This window comes from Nerophis lumbriciformis, linkage group LG08 (assembly GCF_033978685.3).
Source record: "Nerophis lumbriciformis linkage group LG08, RoL_Nlum_v2.1, whole genome shotgun sequence".
Classification (NCBI taxonomy): Eukaryota; Metazoa; Chordata; class Actinopteri; order Syngnathiformes; family Syngnathidae; genus Nerophis; species Nerophis lumbriciformis.
Genome location: NC_084555.2, coordinates 197,938 through 211,295, shown reverse-complemented (window position 1 = coordinate 211,295; position 13,358 = coordinate 197,938). Strand labels below are relative to the sequence as shown.

Here is a 13,358-nt window from a genome sequence, read left to right as displayed (position 1 = left end):
TTTGAGACATCACAAGAAATGACGTCACGGAGCTCAGTCATTAGGCGCAGATAGGGAAAGCAGGAAAAACAATGGACCGGAAAAAGCGCTCTAAGGTGTAATAAAGTTCAAAACAAAAAGGTATAATCCAATGTATAACTTTACTGAGAGATTTGAGCAGGGTACAAACACATGACCAACACTTTTACCACCAACCAGAAACATAGCAACCAGGCTAGCAACGCACCTGCTTTACGGCAGCTGTCGCAACGTTCTTAAAGCAAGCGCAGCACATACATATATATACAACATATATCTCCCTTTTTTAACTTTTGTTTTTCTTTCCTTGTTAACAAAACAAAATCACACTGTATATGTGTTGTCTGTCTAATTATAAATAATGCAGACGAGGCGTGTCGGCTGAGTTCTTGACGTTTACTTTCACAGCGTGCCCATAACCTCATTCTTAGCTGCCGGCCGACGACATGCAACAACACTTTTCGGGGCTACCGCGCATGCTCGTCACTCCCGTTGCATGCTGGGTAGTGTAGTTGTTATATCCCCTAGCCCAGGGGTAGGGAACCTATGGCTCTAGAGCCAGATGTGGCTCTTTTGATGACTGCATCTGGCTCTCAGATAAATCTTAACTGACATTGCTTAACACGATAAGTAATGAATAATTCCGCTGGTAATCAGAGTGTTAAAAATAACCACGTATCAACCAGACTACAAAGCCATCAGCAAAACTATGCAGCACCAGAAGTTGCATTAATGGTAAGAAGTAGTGATGAAGATAATATCGGACTACCAATATTATCAGCCGATAAATGCTTTAAAATGTAATATCGGAAATTATCGGTATCGGTTTCAAAAAGTAAAATTTATGACTTTTTAAAACGCCGCTGTGTACACGGACATAGGGAGAAGTATAGAGCGCCAATAAACCTTAAAGGCACTGCCTTTACGTGCCGGCCCAATCACATATTATCTACGGCTTTTCACACACACAAGTGAATGCAAGCATACTTGATCAACAGCCATACAGGTCACACTGAGGGTGGCCGTATAAACAACTTTAACACTGTTACAAATATGAACCACACTGTGAACCCACACAAAGAATGACAAACACATTTCGGGAGAACAGCCGCACCGTAACACAACATAAACACAACAGAACAAATACCCAGAACCCCTTGCAGCACTAACTCATACCCAGAACCCCTTGCAGCACTAACTCTTCCGGGACGTTACAATATACACCCCTTGCTACCCGCTACCCCCTACCCCCTACCCCCCACCTCAACCCCGCCCACCTCAACATTTGTCCCAAATTGAAAGCTGCTGTTTTGAGGCCTGTTAAAAAAAATAATGCACTTTGTGACTTCAATAATAAATATGGCAGTGCCATGTTGGCATTTTTTCCATAACTTGAGTTGATTTATTTTGGAAAACCTTGTTACATTGTTTAATGCATCCAGCGGGGCATCACAACAAAATGAGGCATAATAATGTGTTAATTCCACGACTGTATATATCGGTATCGGTTGATATCGGAATCGGTAATTAAGACTTGGACAATATCAGAATATCGGATATTGGACATCTCTACTAAAAATGTTGGTCTTACTTAAAAATGCACGCATTTAGTTGTATTCAGTATTAAAAAAATATTATACGGCTCTCAGGGAAATACATTTTTAAATATTTGACTTTTATGGCTCTCTCAGCCAAAAAGGTTCCCGACCCCTGCCCTAGCCTAGCTCATAACATCACATCTTTCCCCCTACAAATAAATAATGTTAACTCAATAAAGTGTATTTCTTTTTTTAGCTTTAACTTTTCATTTTTTTAGCATTGTAACCACATTTGCAAACAACTTTTCTCTTCATAGAATTTTCTTTCAATAAAGAAATAAAGTGCAAAAATGTCAAAGCATCATAACAAACAGTTATGTCAAATAGCAGCAGAAGTGCACTTTTTGGAGAGCTGTATTATTTTCAGTTTTGTGCCAAGGGACTGAATTTATATAACACTATATTATTATTTACACACCTATAGTGATCACAGAGACAGGTTGTTTTTGTGTTACTGTATATATTTGTTTTTCTGAAAAATCCCACTTAATATACTTTGGTTAACAACAGTCAATATTTATTTAATTTTTTTAGGGGGGTAACAGTCAATATTTATTTATTTATTAGATTTAATTTTTTTCTTATATAATAAAAGTGAGATTTTGTTAAACCAAATATTGTGTGTTTTTTTACATATACAACAACCTATCTGGACTCGATAAGAGAACCGATAAGGAATCGGTTCGATAAGAGGATTCGATAATGGGCTCGAACTCGATAATTTCTTATCAAACATCATCACTATTACTAACTACACACACTATGACACTAAGAACACCACAGTCATCAATCAACAATTCTTACATGAGAGCGAAGCCTGGCAATAATTGCATATTGTCTGTTCTGCCCTCACTATACGTGTAGAGGTTATACAGCCTGGCAGACAGCTAACAAACAATCCAAAGCAGATTAATCCATTTAGGCTCTTTATTGTTGTTGATCTTGCTTTGTCTTTTCCTATCTTTGCTTTTGTCTTGCACTGGACTGTTTTTTGTTTTTTTAAACTGAAATACACACAATGACAAATGTATAAGCTATGTGATTCAATTAACAAACTGAAATGTAATACACAATATGTAAATATTAGCTTCACACAAATATACAGTACTATCATCAAACAAATACTTCTGAGTGTTGAAACTATTTCGATGGTGGAAATACACGACTGGCAGCCATTTTAAGACCTCAAAACATCCATTGAAACAGTGCACAAAAATCGTTTTTCAATAAACATCTTAGTATCAAACTTAAACACTTTCCACCTTAATATTGAGTTACATAAACAAGTTAAACAGTTTACTTACAGACTTATCTTTTCCAAGGCTTGTAAGAGCTAACACAACTTGTCTACTTCTCAATTGTCTCAACCCGGAAGTGCCCAAACTAATGACGCGTAGTATTGTCATATCGCCACAAGGTGTCAGTAAGAGTCTACAATCAAATGGGCATAACATTGCAGGTCCCTCAGGGCATTTCCTGTACGTGGGAAGGGATTCGTTCCAGGGATTCGAATAAAGAACCAACTCTTTTTCTTTACTATAGTGGCCTCGATAACGGGAACCGGTTCTCAAAAAGGGATTTGAGTACTTTTCTTATCGAACAACCGGGAGAACCGATTTCGAACATCATCCCTACGTGTGAGTAGACCTGTAATCAAAGATGGCTGCATTTTGGCCACCCCGATTTGCAGCTAGACTTTTCCCACAATGTGTCAGACTGTGGACGTGAGAGCTCAATTTTTGTTTCATCTGACCACAGAACTTTCCTCCAGAAGGTCTTATCTTTGTCCATGTGATGTCAGATGAAACAAAAATGGAGCTGTTTGGCCACAATACCCAGAAATATGTTTGGAGGAGAAAATGTGAGGCCTTTAATCCCAGGAACACCATTCTTACCGTCAAGCATGCACTTAAGCAATGATATCACGGACCTTCCATCCCTCAGGCGGTACTGCATCAAAAAGCGACATCAGTGTGTAAAGGATATCACCACATGGGCTCAGGAACACTTCAGAAAACCACTGTCAGGAACTACAGTTTGCCGCTACATCTGTAAGTTCAAGTTAGAACTCTACTATGCAAAGCAAAAGCCATTTATCAACAACACCCAGAAACGCTGACGGCTTCGCTAAGATGGACTGATGCAAAGTGGAAAAGTGTTCTGTGGTCTGAGGAGTCAACATTTCGAATTGTTTTTTGGAAACTGTGGACGTCGTTGTCCTCCGGAACAAAGAGGAAAGTGGGCTTATTTTGCTGCGAATGGAACTGGTGCTTTGCAGAGAGTAAATGGGACAATGAAAAAGGAGGATTACCTCCGAATTCTTCAGGACAACCTAAAATCATCAGCCCGGAGGTTGGGTCTTGGGCGCAGTTGGGGGTTCCAACAGGACAATGACCCCAATCACACGTCAAAAGTGGTAAAGGACTGGATAAATCAAGCTAGAATTAAGGTTTTAGAATGGCCTTCCCAAAGTCCTGACTTAAACGTGTGGACAATGCTGAAGAAACAAGTCCATGTCAGAAAACCAACACATTTAGCTGAACTGCACCAATTTTGTCAAGAGGAGTGGTCAAGTGGTCAAGCAGAAGCTTGTGGATGGCTACCAAAAGCGCCTTATTGCAGGTAAACTTGCCAAGGGACATGTAAGCAAATATTAACATTGCTGTATGTATACTTTTGACCCAGCACATTTGCTCACATTTTCAGTAGACCCATAATAAATTCATAAAAAAAAAAAACTTCATGAATGTTTTTTGTGACCAACAAGTATGTGCTCCAATCACTCTATCACAAAAAAATAAGAGTTGTAGAAATGATTGGAAACTCAAGACAGCCATGACATTATGTTCTTTACAAGTGTATGTCAACTTTTGACCACGGCTGTAAGTCCCATGTACCAAAGTCAAGGCCCGTGAGCTGGATCTGGCCCGCAAATTAATTATCTATGACCCCCGGGGATGATATTTGATTAGTATTAGAAGCGGCCCGCAGGCCACAGCCGCCTGCTGCTGTTTTGCACGCACCAATACTCCATCAGTGTTGGCGCTAGGGATTTTCAAAACGGGGTCCCGGGGACCCCATCAAGTCATAAAAATGGGGTCCCACAGTACATTTTTAAGGTCCCACTTTTTTGTAAGCGTTTTGTTGATAAATGATAAATGTATGCATTATCCTGTTGTATCTCACATTCTATATTGTGTTTTGGAAAAAGGTTGTTATAAACGTGACTTCATTCATTAAAAAAAATTATACAAAAGAAAACTAAAAAAAATAAATTTACATATGCATATGTAAATGTGTTCAGTTATAAACATTCATTCACTTTCTTCTTTCCTTCATGGATCTAAACTTTACCGCTGCCGGTATTTTTTTCCTATATTTTTATTGAAATATTTTCAGAATGTGTTTGTTCTATTTTTGGCCAAAGTAAGACAAATAAAACTATCTGAAGCTGTCTTGATTTTAATAGTCCGGCACATGTGTGCACAGATTTTCCTCCATGCGGCCCCTGAGCTAAAATGAGTTTGGAACCCCTGACATAAGTTTTCTTTTAGGCAATGCTTCTCAGTTATTTCAGGTAAATAAGCCCTGCATTCTTTTTATACATGCATTTTTTTTTTATTCATCACATGAATTATTAATAAAATAATAATAATTTCAGTATGTTAATAATTTAAATATAATCATCTTTATATTGTATTAGTTTAATCCAGCCAAACATTGCTTATTTAAAAATATTTGAATATTTAAAGATTGAATTAACTCTGATAAGATGTTATTTCTTTCTTCATTTAATTTTGTAAAGATTTTTCAATATTGTTTAAATTAAATCAAATGCTTCCTCGTTTCATTTGGCAATAAATTAACATATTTCATTATTTTTGTACATTTTATTTTTTATTTAAATATCTATATCTTATTATATTTAATTTTTAAAATCATTGTGTTACCGTAATTATTAAAAATGATTTAAAACTTTTTCATGGAGATTTAAAAAAAATTTTTTTTTGCATTTTATTCAGAAATTTACTCTAATTTTTACTATCTCAAAACTCCTTAAAAACTAATTTGGCCATATTAAATAATTGACACTATTAAATGATTGACGAACCAACCTAGCAACCCCCAGACTTGCAAAGTGAAAACAGTCACACACACACACACACACGCACACATGCACACACACACACACACACACGCGCACACACACACACACACACACACACACACACACACACACACACACACACACACACACACACACACACACACACACACACACACACACACACACACACACACACACACACACACACCTGTTGGTAGATGGGCTTGAGCTCCTCCAGGGACTGCTTGCTCGTGATGGAGTAGACCAGGATGAAGGCGTGGCCTTTGGAGATGGACAGGCGCTGCATGGCGGGGAACTGGTGGCTCCCGGTGGTGTCGGTGATCTGCAGCGTGCACACGCTCTTGTCGCAGCTGATCACCTGGCGGTACGTGTCCTCCACGGTGGGAATGTACGTGTCCCTAAAGGTGCCCTTGACGAAGCGCAACACCAAGGAGCTCTTCCCGACTCCCCCTGCCCCGAACACCACCACGCGGTAGTCGTTGCTCTGCTCCGGCATTCTGGCCCCCCTTCAGTAGCGCCTGTGTGAGGGAAAGAGAGAGTGGCTGTGGAATTGCTCTGCAAAACACCAGGAATTTATCAGGAATAATGTGGGTTTTTTCCAAACTATCCTGGATTATACCCGCGTTTTCATGAAAATATGCCTCTAATGCAGGCCTGGGCAATTATTTTGACTCGGGGGGCCAAATTTAGAGAAAAAAATGTGTCTGGGGGCCGGTATATCGATCTATCTACTGTATACATATATATACATATATATATATATATATACATATATATATATATATATACATATATATATATATATATATATATATATATATATATATATATACATATATATATTGGGTCAGGAAAAACACAGAGGCTATATCATCCCTACAAGCCTGTTTTGCAGGTTTCCCTGCTCTTCAGGGGATTTAAAAAAAAATCCTCTGGATATAAAATCCCCCTGGATTTGATAAAATCCCCTGAAGAGCAGAGAACCCTGCGAAACAAGCTTGTAGAGATGAAATAGCCTCTGTGTTTTTTCCTGACCTAACGTATATTCCGCTCTACCCCGGTATTGAGCACTGTATAACGGATAAACCACAGAAACCCCGACTATATATATATATATATATATATATATATATATATACATATATATATATATATATATATATATATATATACACACACATATGTTTACTGTATATATATATATATATATATACACACACACATATGTATACACACACACACACACACACACACACACACACACACACACACACACACACACACACACACACACACATATAGGTATACTGTGTATATATATATATATATATATATATATATATATATATATATATATATATATATATATATATATATATATATATATATATATATATATATATATATGTATATATATATATATATATATATATATATAGGGCAGCACGGTGGAGGAGGGGTTAGTGCATCTGCCTCACAATACGAAGGTCCTGAGTAGTCTTGGGTTCAATCCCGGGCTCGGGATCTTTCTGTGTGGAGTTTGCATGTTCTCCCCGTGACTGCGTGGGTTCCCTTCGGGTACTCCGGCTTCCTCCCACTTCCAAAGACATGCACCTGGGGATAAGTTGATTGGCAACACTAAAAATTGGCCCTAGTGTGTGAATGTGAGTGTGAATGTTGTCTGTCTATCTGTGTTGGCCCTGTGATGAGGTGGCGACTTGTCCAGGGTGTACACCGCCTTCCGCCCGATTGTAGCTGAGATAGGCTCCAGCGCCCCCCGCGACCCCGAAGGGAATAAGCGGTAGAAAATGGATGGATGGATGGATATATATATATATATATATATATACACACACACATGTATACTGTATAATATAATATATATATATATATATATATATATATATATATATATATATATATATATATATATATATATATATATATATACACACACACATATGTATACACACACACACACACACACATATGTATACTATGTATATTTAAATTTCCCTGAGGGAACTCTCCTGAAGGAATCAATAAAGTACTATCCATCTATACACACACACACACACACACACACACACACATATATATATATATATATATATATATATATATATATATATATATATATATATATATATATATATATATATATATATATATATATATATATGTAAGCTGTGAAAATCAGCTGTATAGTCTCTTGTACACTAATACAAAACCTCACAATAATGTCTGATTGAAAGGTAATTTTGGAATTTAAATTATTTTTTTACTGAATGAGACACCCAGAATGTACATGAAAATAAAGAATGTGGGATTTACAATATCAACTATGACCGATAAAACACTGAATATTGACAACATATGAACGTCACACCCCCTCTCCATTGACATATTTTACAATCAAGCGAAAATGCAACAAAAAGGCAACAAACAACGAAATATGAACTCGAAGGGTAAAAAAACAAAAAAAAACCCCACCTACTATCTGATGTATCTGATGTATCACTAAGTTTTAGAACTTTGTTGTAAAAATCTCCTTCCACGTCTGTCCTTGACACCCACATTTCAGGCTGGCCGCTGTAGAAACACTCTGTGGAAACGCTCTGTGGAAACGCTCCCCACCCACACTGCTTGGTGCCTCGTCTGAGCTGCTGTGACTTAACTTACCATAGTAACTAATTAGACTACCATAGTAACTAGTATATCATGCAAAAGCACAGATTCCAAAGGATGTCAAAGGATCTGCGAGAAAAGGTAATTGAACTGCAATAAACAGGAAAGGGGTATAAAAAGATATCCAAGGAATTGAGAATACCAATCAGCAGTGTTCAAACGCTGATTAAGAAGTGGAAAATGAGGGATTCAGGTAGACCAGCAAAGATTTCAGCCACAACTGCCAGGAAAATTGTTCGAGATACAAAGAAAAATCCACAAATAACTTCAGCTGAAATACAGGACTCTCTGAAAAATTGTGGTGTGGCTGTTTCAAGATGCACAATAAGGAGGCGCTTGAAGGAAAAAATGGGCTGCATGGTCGAGTCGCCAGAAGAAAGCCATCACTCCAAATTACTTTGTTCCAGAAGTTTTGAGGCTTATCTCTGTGCTGTTTGGCATAATGTAAGCGGGATACTTTGTGACATTTGCGCAGAAATGGCTTTCTTCTGGCGACTCGACCATGCAGCCCATTTTTCTTGCGATGTTATTTTGGTGGCCCTTCCTGTTTTGTTGGTGTTTTCCTGTAGCAGTTTCATGTCTTCCTTTGAGCACCTGCTATGTGTTAGCAAGCAAGACTATTTACGTTGTTGCTATCCTTCTTTGTGTGGACATTGTTGATTGTCATGTCATGTACGGATGTAGTTTGTGGACGCCGTAAGTTTTTGCTGTCGTCCAGCATTTTGTTTCTGTTTACTTTGTAGCCAGTTCAGTTTTACTTTCGTTTTGCATAGCCATTGTTTTTTCCTTTCCCTTTTGTTAATTTATGGTTTAAGCATTACATTCCTTTTTACCTGCACGCTGCCTCCCGCTGTGGTCTGCATATTGGGATCACGACAAATCGTCCTCGTCTCACCCGACACATTCCGACTTTTACAAAGCAATTAACTACCCGCTGCCAAATACTGACATGGAGTGTTACGTGGTTACCCTGCCGAGTTCGACACAGCACAGACACTAAGCAACGGCACGTTATTTGCAGATTCTAATTATTGATTTGCAAAAAAATATGTTTGGGACAAATTAGGTGAAGTTGCATAATTTCCCACGGCACACCAGACAATATCTCATGGCACACTAGTGTGCCGCGGCACAGTGGTTGAAAAACACTGGTCTCGGAAATGTGCTTCAAGATGTCAGCAAACATCCACTTTGCTCATTTGTAGAACATATTTTTGTCACAGGAGGTTTTGAATAAAGTGTTTAAAAAAAAAAGCATGATGACGTGCCACGCACCGACGTTTCATCTCAACTCGCGTCCAAAAGTGCAGACTTTACGTTGCATGCAAGTCTTTAAATTGCGTATTGGATGATCAGCCCCAGCTGGGTAATCCAATCACCTGCCAGCTGTGCTTCGAGGCCGGTCCTTACACACCCCGCTCTGCGGCAGGCCCGCAGACCACGCCCCCCTCCACAACTGTATATTCACCTTAATTATCATAAAACTTACCTATCCGACTATCGAAGCTAAAATATGTGGTTGGAATTCATAGGTGTTTAAAGAATGAGGGTGCACATGTAGAGTCTTGCTGCTGATGAACATACAGTCGTGCTCATAAGTTTACATACCCTGGGAGAATTTATGATTTCTTGGCTATTCTTCGGAGAATATGAATGATAACATAAAAACCTTTCTTCCACTCATGCTTAAAGGGGAACATTATCACCAGACCTATGTAAGCGTCAATATATACCTTGATGTTGCAGAAAAAAGGCCATATATTTTTTTGACCGATTTTCGAACTCTAAATGGGTGAATTTTAGTGAATTAAACGCCTTTCTAATATTCGCTCTCAGAGTGATGACGTCACAACGTGGCGTCACAACGTGGCGTCACATCGGGAAGCAATCCACCATTTTCTCAAACACCGAGTCAAATCAGCTCTGTTATTTTCTGTTTTTTTGACTGTTTTCCGTACCTTGGAGACATCATGCCTCGTCGGTGTGTTGTCGGAGGGTGTAACAACACCAACAGGACGGATTCAAGTTGCACCAGTGGCCCAAAGATGCGAAAGTGGCAAGAAATTGGACGTTTGTTCCGCACACTTTACCCACGAAAGCTATGCTACGACAGAGATGGCAAGAATGTGTGGATATCCTGAGACACTCAAAGCAGATGCATTTCCAACCATAAAGTCAAAGAAATTTGCCGCCAGACCCCTATTGAATCTGCCGGAGTGTGTGAGCAATTCAGGGACAAAGGACCTCGGTAGCACGGCAAGCAATGGCGGCAGTTTGTTCCCGCAGACGAGCGAGCTAAACCCCCTGGATGTCTTGGCTCACACCGTCCCTTATGCCACCGAAGATGATCAAGAGAAGAATATCGACCGTAGCTTCCCTGGCCTGCTGACATCAACTCCAAAACTGGACAGATCAGCTTTCAGGAAAAGAGCGCGGATGAGGGTATGTCTACAGAATATATTAATTGATGAAAATTGGGCTGTCTGCACTCTCAAAGTGCATGTTGTTGCCAAATGTATTTCATATGCTGTAAACCTAGTTCATAGTTGTTAGTTTCCTTTAATGCCAAACAAACACATACCAATCGTTGGTTAGAAGGCGATCGCCGAATTCGTCCTCGCTTTCTCCCGTGTCGCTGGCTGTCGTGTCGTTTTCGTCGGTTTCACTTGCATACGGTTCAAACCGATATGGCTCAATAGCTTCAGTTTCTTCTTCAATTTAGTTTTCGCTACCTGCCTCCACACTACAACCATCCGTTTCAATACATGCGTAATCTGTTGAATCGCTTAAGCCGCTGAAATCCGAGTCTGAATCCGAGCTAATGTCGCTATAGCTTGCTGTTCTATGCGCCATGTTTGTTTGAGTTGGCTTCACTATGTGACGTCACAGGAAAATGGACGGGTGTATATAACGATGGTTAAAATCAGGCACTTTGAAGCTTTTTTTAGGGATATTGCGTGATGGGTAAAATTTTGAAAAAAACTTTGAAAAATAAAATAAGCTACTGGGAACTGATTTTTAATGGTTTTAACCCTTCTGAAATTGTGATAATGTTCCCCTTTAATGGTTGTGTGAAGCTATTTATTGGCAAACAAATAAAGAACTACAGCACTACACACAGGAAAACACCAACAAACTCAAAATAAGGCACGACGACCTGGTGGAGCTTCATTTTGTAACGTTTTCTGCTGGTGGTGTGCCTCCGTATTTTTTGATGAAAAAAATGTGCCTTGCCTCAAAAAAAGGTTGAAAAACACTGTCCTGGACGGCGGCAGCAGCCATTCCACTCCAGAAATGAACCAATGCTTGTTGTGGCAGCCTGTGCCATACAGTATACTGTAGATCCATGCTAAAGTCACCAGACGCTACCCAGGATCTCAATTCAGTCCCAAGCCCTCCACTGATATTATCCAGAGCGCGGGCCGTGCAATTACATGTGGCCCTTCATCAATAGTGGGCTCATGACAGAAATCCACTTGTCCCGTTGAGTATTGACGTTAATCTAGTGTTTCATTACAGTCCCGGCTTAGAGAGCGCCTCGTGATCATGGCTAAAGGAGACTCTTCTTATGCGACTTTAAAGTTGCAACCACCGCAAAAATAATGCAACAACAACGCGCACACATGGTGTAATCATAAGCACACACTCACTAAGTGATACATTATGATAGGTTTGTACAATCCTTCAATATATAACATACTATTTGAGCTATTACAATTGTATTTTTCTTTACTATGTGTTATTATTCATAGTGGTAGCAGGTATAACAACAACAGGTGTAACAACATGTTTTATCATTACAAAGTAATTCGATTTGCTTTTTTGCCCTTCGAGGTAATGATCGTTTTTATGATTTTTTTTAAAAGTGGTATGATTAAAAATGATCAAATGTAGTATCAATTTATTATCATTATTATTATTAGTTGTGGTTGTGTCAGGTTCAAACACTGATAGCATCTATTAAACAAGACAAGAAGCAAGGAATTAAACAGACCGAATTCAATTTGGCTCAATGAGGAGAAACGCATAGACACTGTACCCTTGAACAGTGCCGTTCCACGCTCTGACGAAAGATTGTACGCCTCCTCTTTTATTTGGACTTCCCCTGATTCCATGGCAACAGCTGTTTCTAAGGGAGGGAGGTCGTAATTTTGTACCCTTCACACTCAAATTAACCGACCAAAGCTTAAAAATCACTTCAGAATGGATCTGACTATCATTTAAAAATGTTTCTCTTTAGGGCAGTGGTCCCCAACCACCGGGCCGTGGCCCGGTACCGGTCCGTGGATCGATTGGTACCGGGCACAAGAAATAAAAAACAAACAAAAAAACCCATTTATTTTAATTTGTATTTTTTTTTAATTAAATCAGCATAAAACAACACAAGATACACTTACAATTAGTGCACCAACCCAAAAAACCTCCCTCCCCCATTCACACTCATTCACACAAAAGGGTTGTTTCTTTCTGTTATTAATATTTCTGGTTCCTATATTATATATCAATATTAGGGATGTCCGATAATGGCTTTTTGCCGATAGCCGATATCCTGGTATTATCCAACTCTTTAATTACCGATACCGATATCAACCGATACCGATATCAACCGATACTGATATATACAGTCGTGGAATTAACACATTATTATGCCTAATTTGGACAACAAGGTATGGTGAAGATAAGGTCCTTTTTAAAAAAAAATTATAAAATAAAATAAATTAAATCAGTTAAAACCATTTTCTTGAATAACAAAAGAAAGTAAAACAATATAAAAACAGTTACATAGAAACTAGTAATGAATGAAAATGAGTCAAATGAAGTGTTAAAGGTTAGTACTATTAGTGGAGCACAATCATGTGTGCTTACGGACTGTATCCCTGCAGACTGTATTGATATATATTGATATATAATGTAGGAACCACAAT

The 13,358-nt window shown here is 38.7% G+C and overlaps 1 protein-coding gene across 3 annotated transcripts in view; it reads right to left on the bottom strand.

Moving 5' to 3' along the window:
- diras1b (DIRAS family, GTP-binding RAS-like 1b) overlaps positions 1 to 13,358 on the bottom strand; it is a 37,961-nt gene that overhangs the window by 1,767 nt on the left and 22,836 nt on the right. For all 3 annotated transcript variants that reach the window (XM_061968061.2, XM_061968062.2, XM_061968063.2), the window contains exon 2: positions 5,933 to 6,263. In XM_061968061.2, the coding sequence (XP_061824045.1) occupies positions 5,933 to 6,241 (309 nt within the window). In that variant the 5' untranslated portion in view covers positions 6,242 to 6,263. The remainder of the gene's footprint in view (positions 1 to 5,932; positions 6,264 to 13,358) is intronic.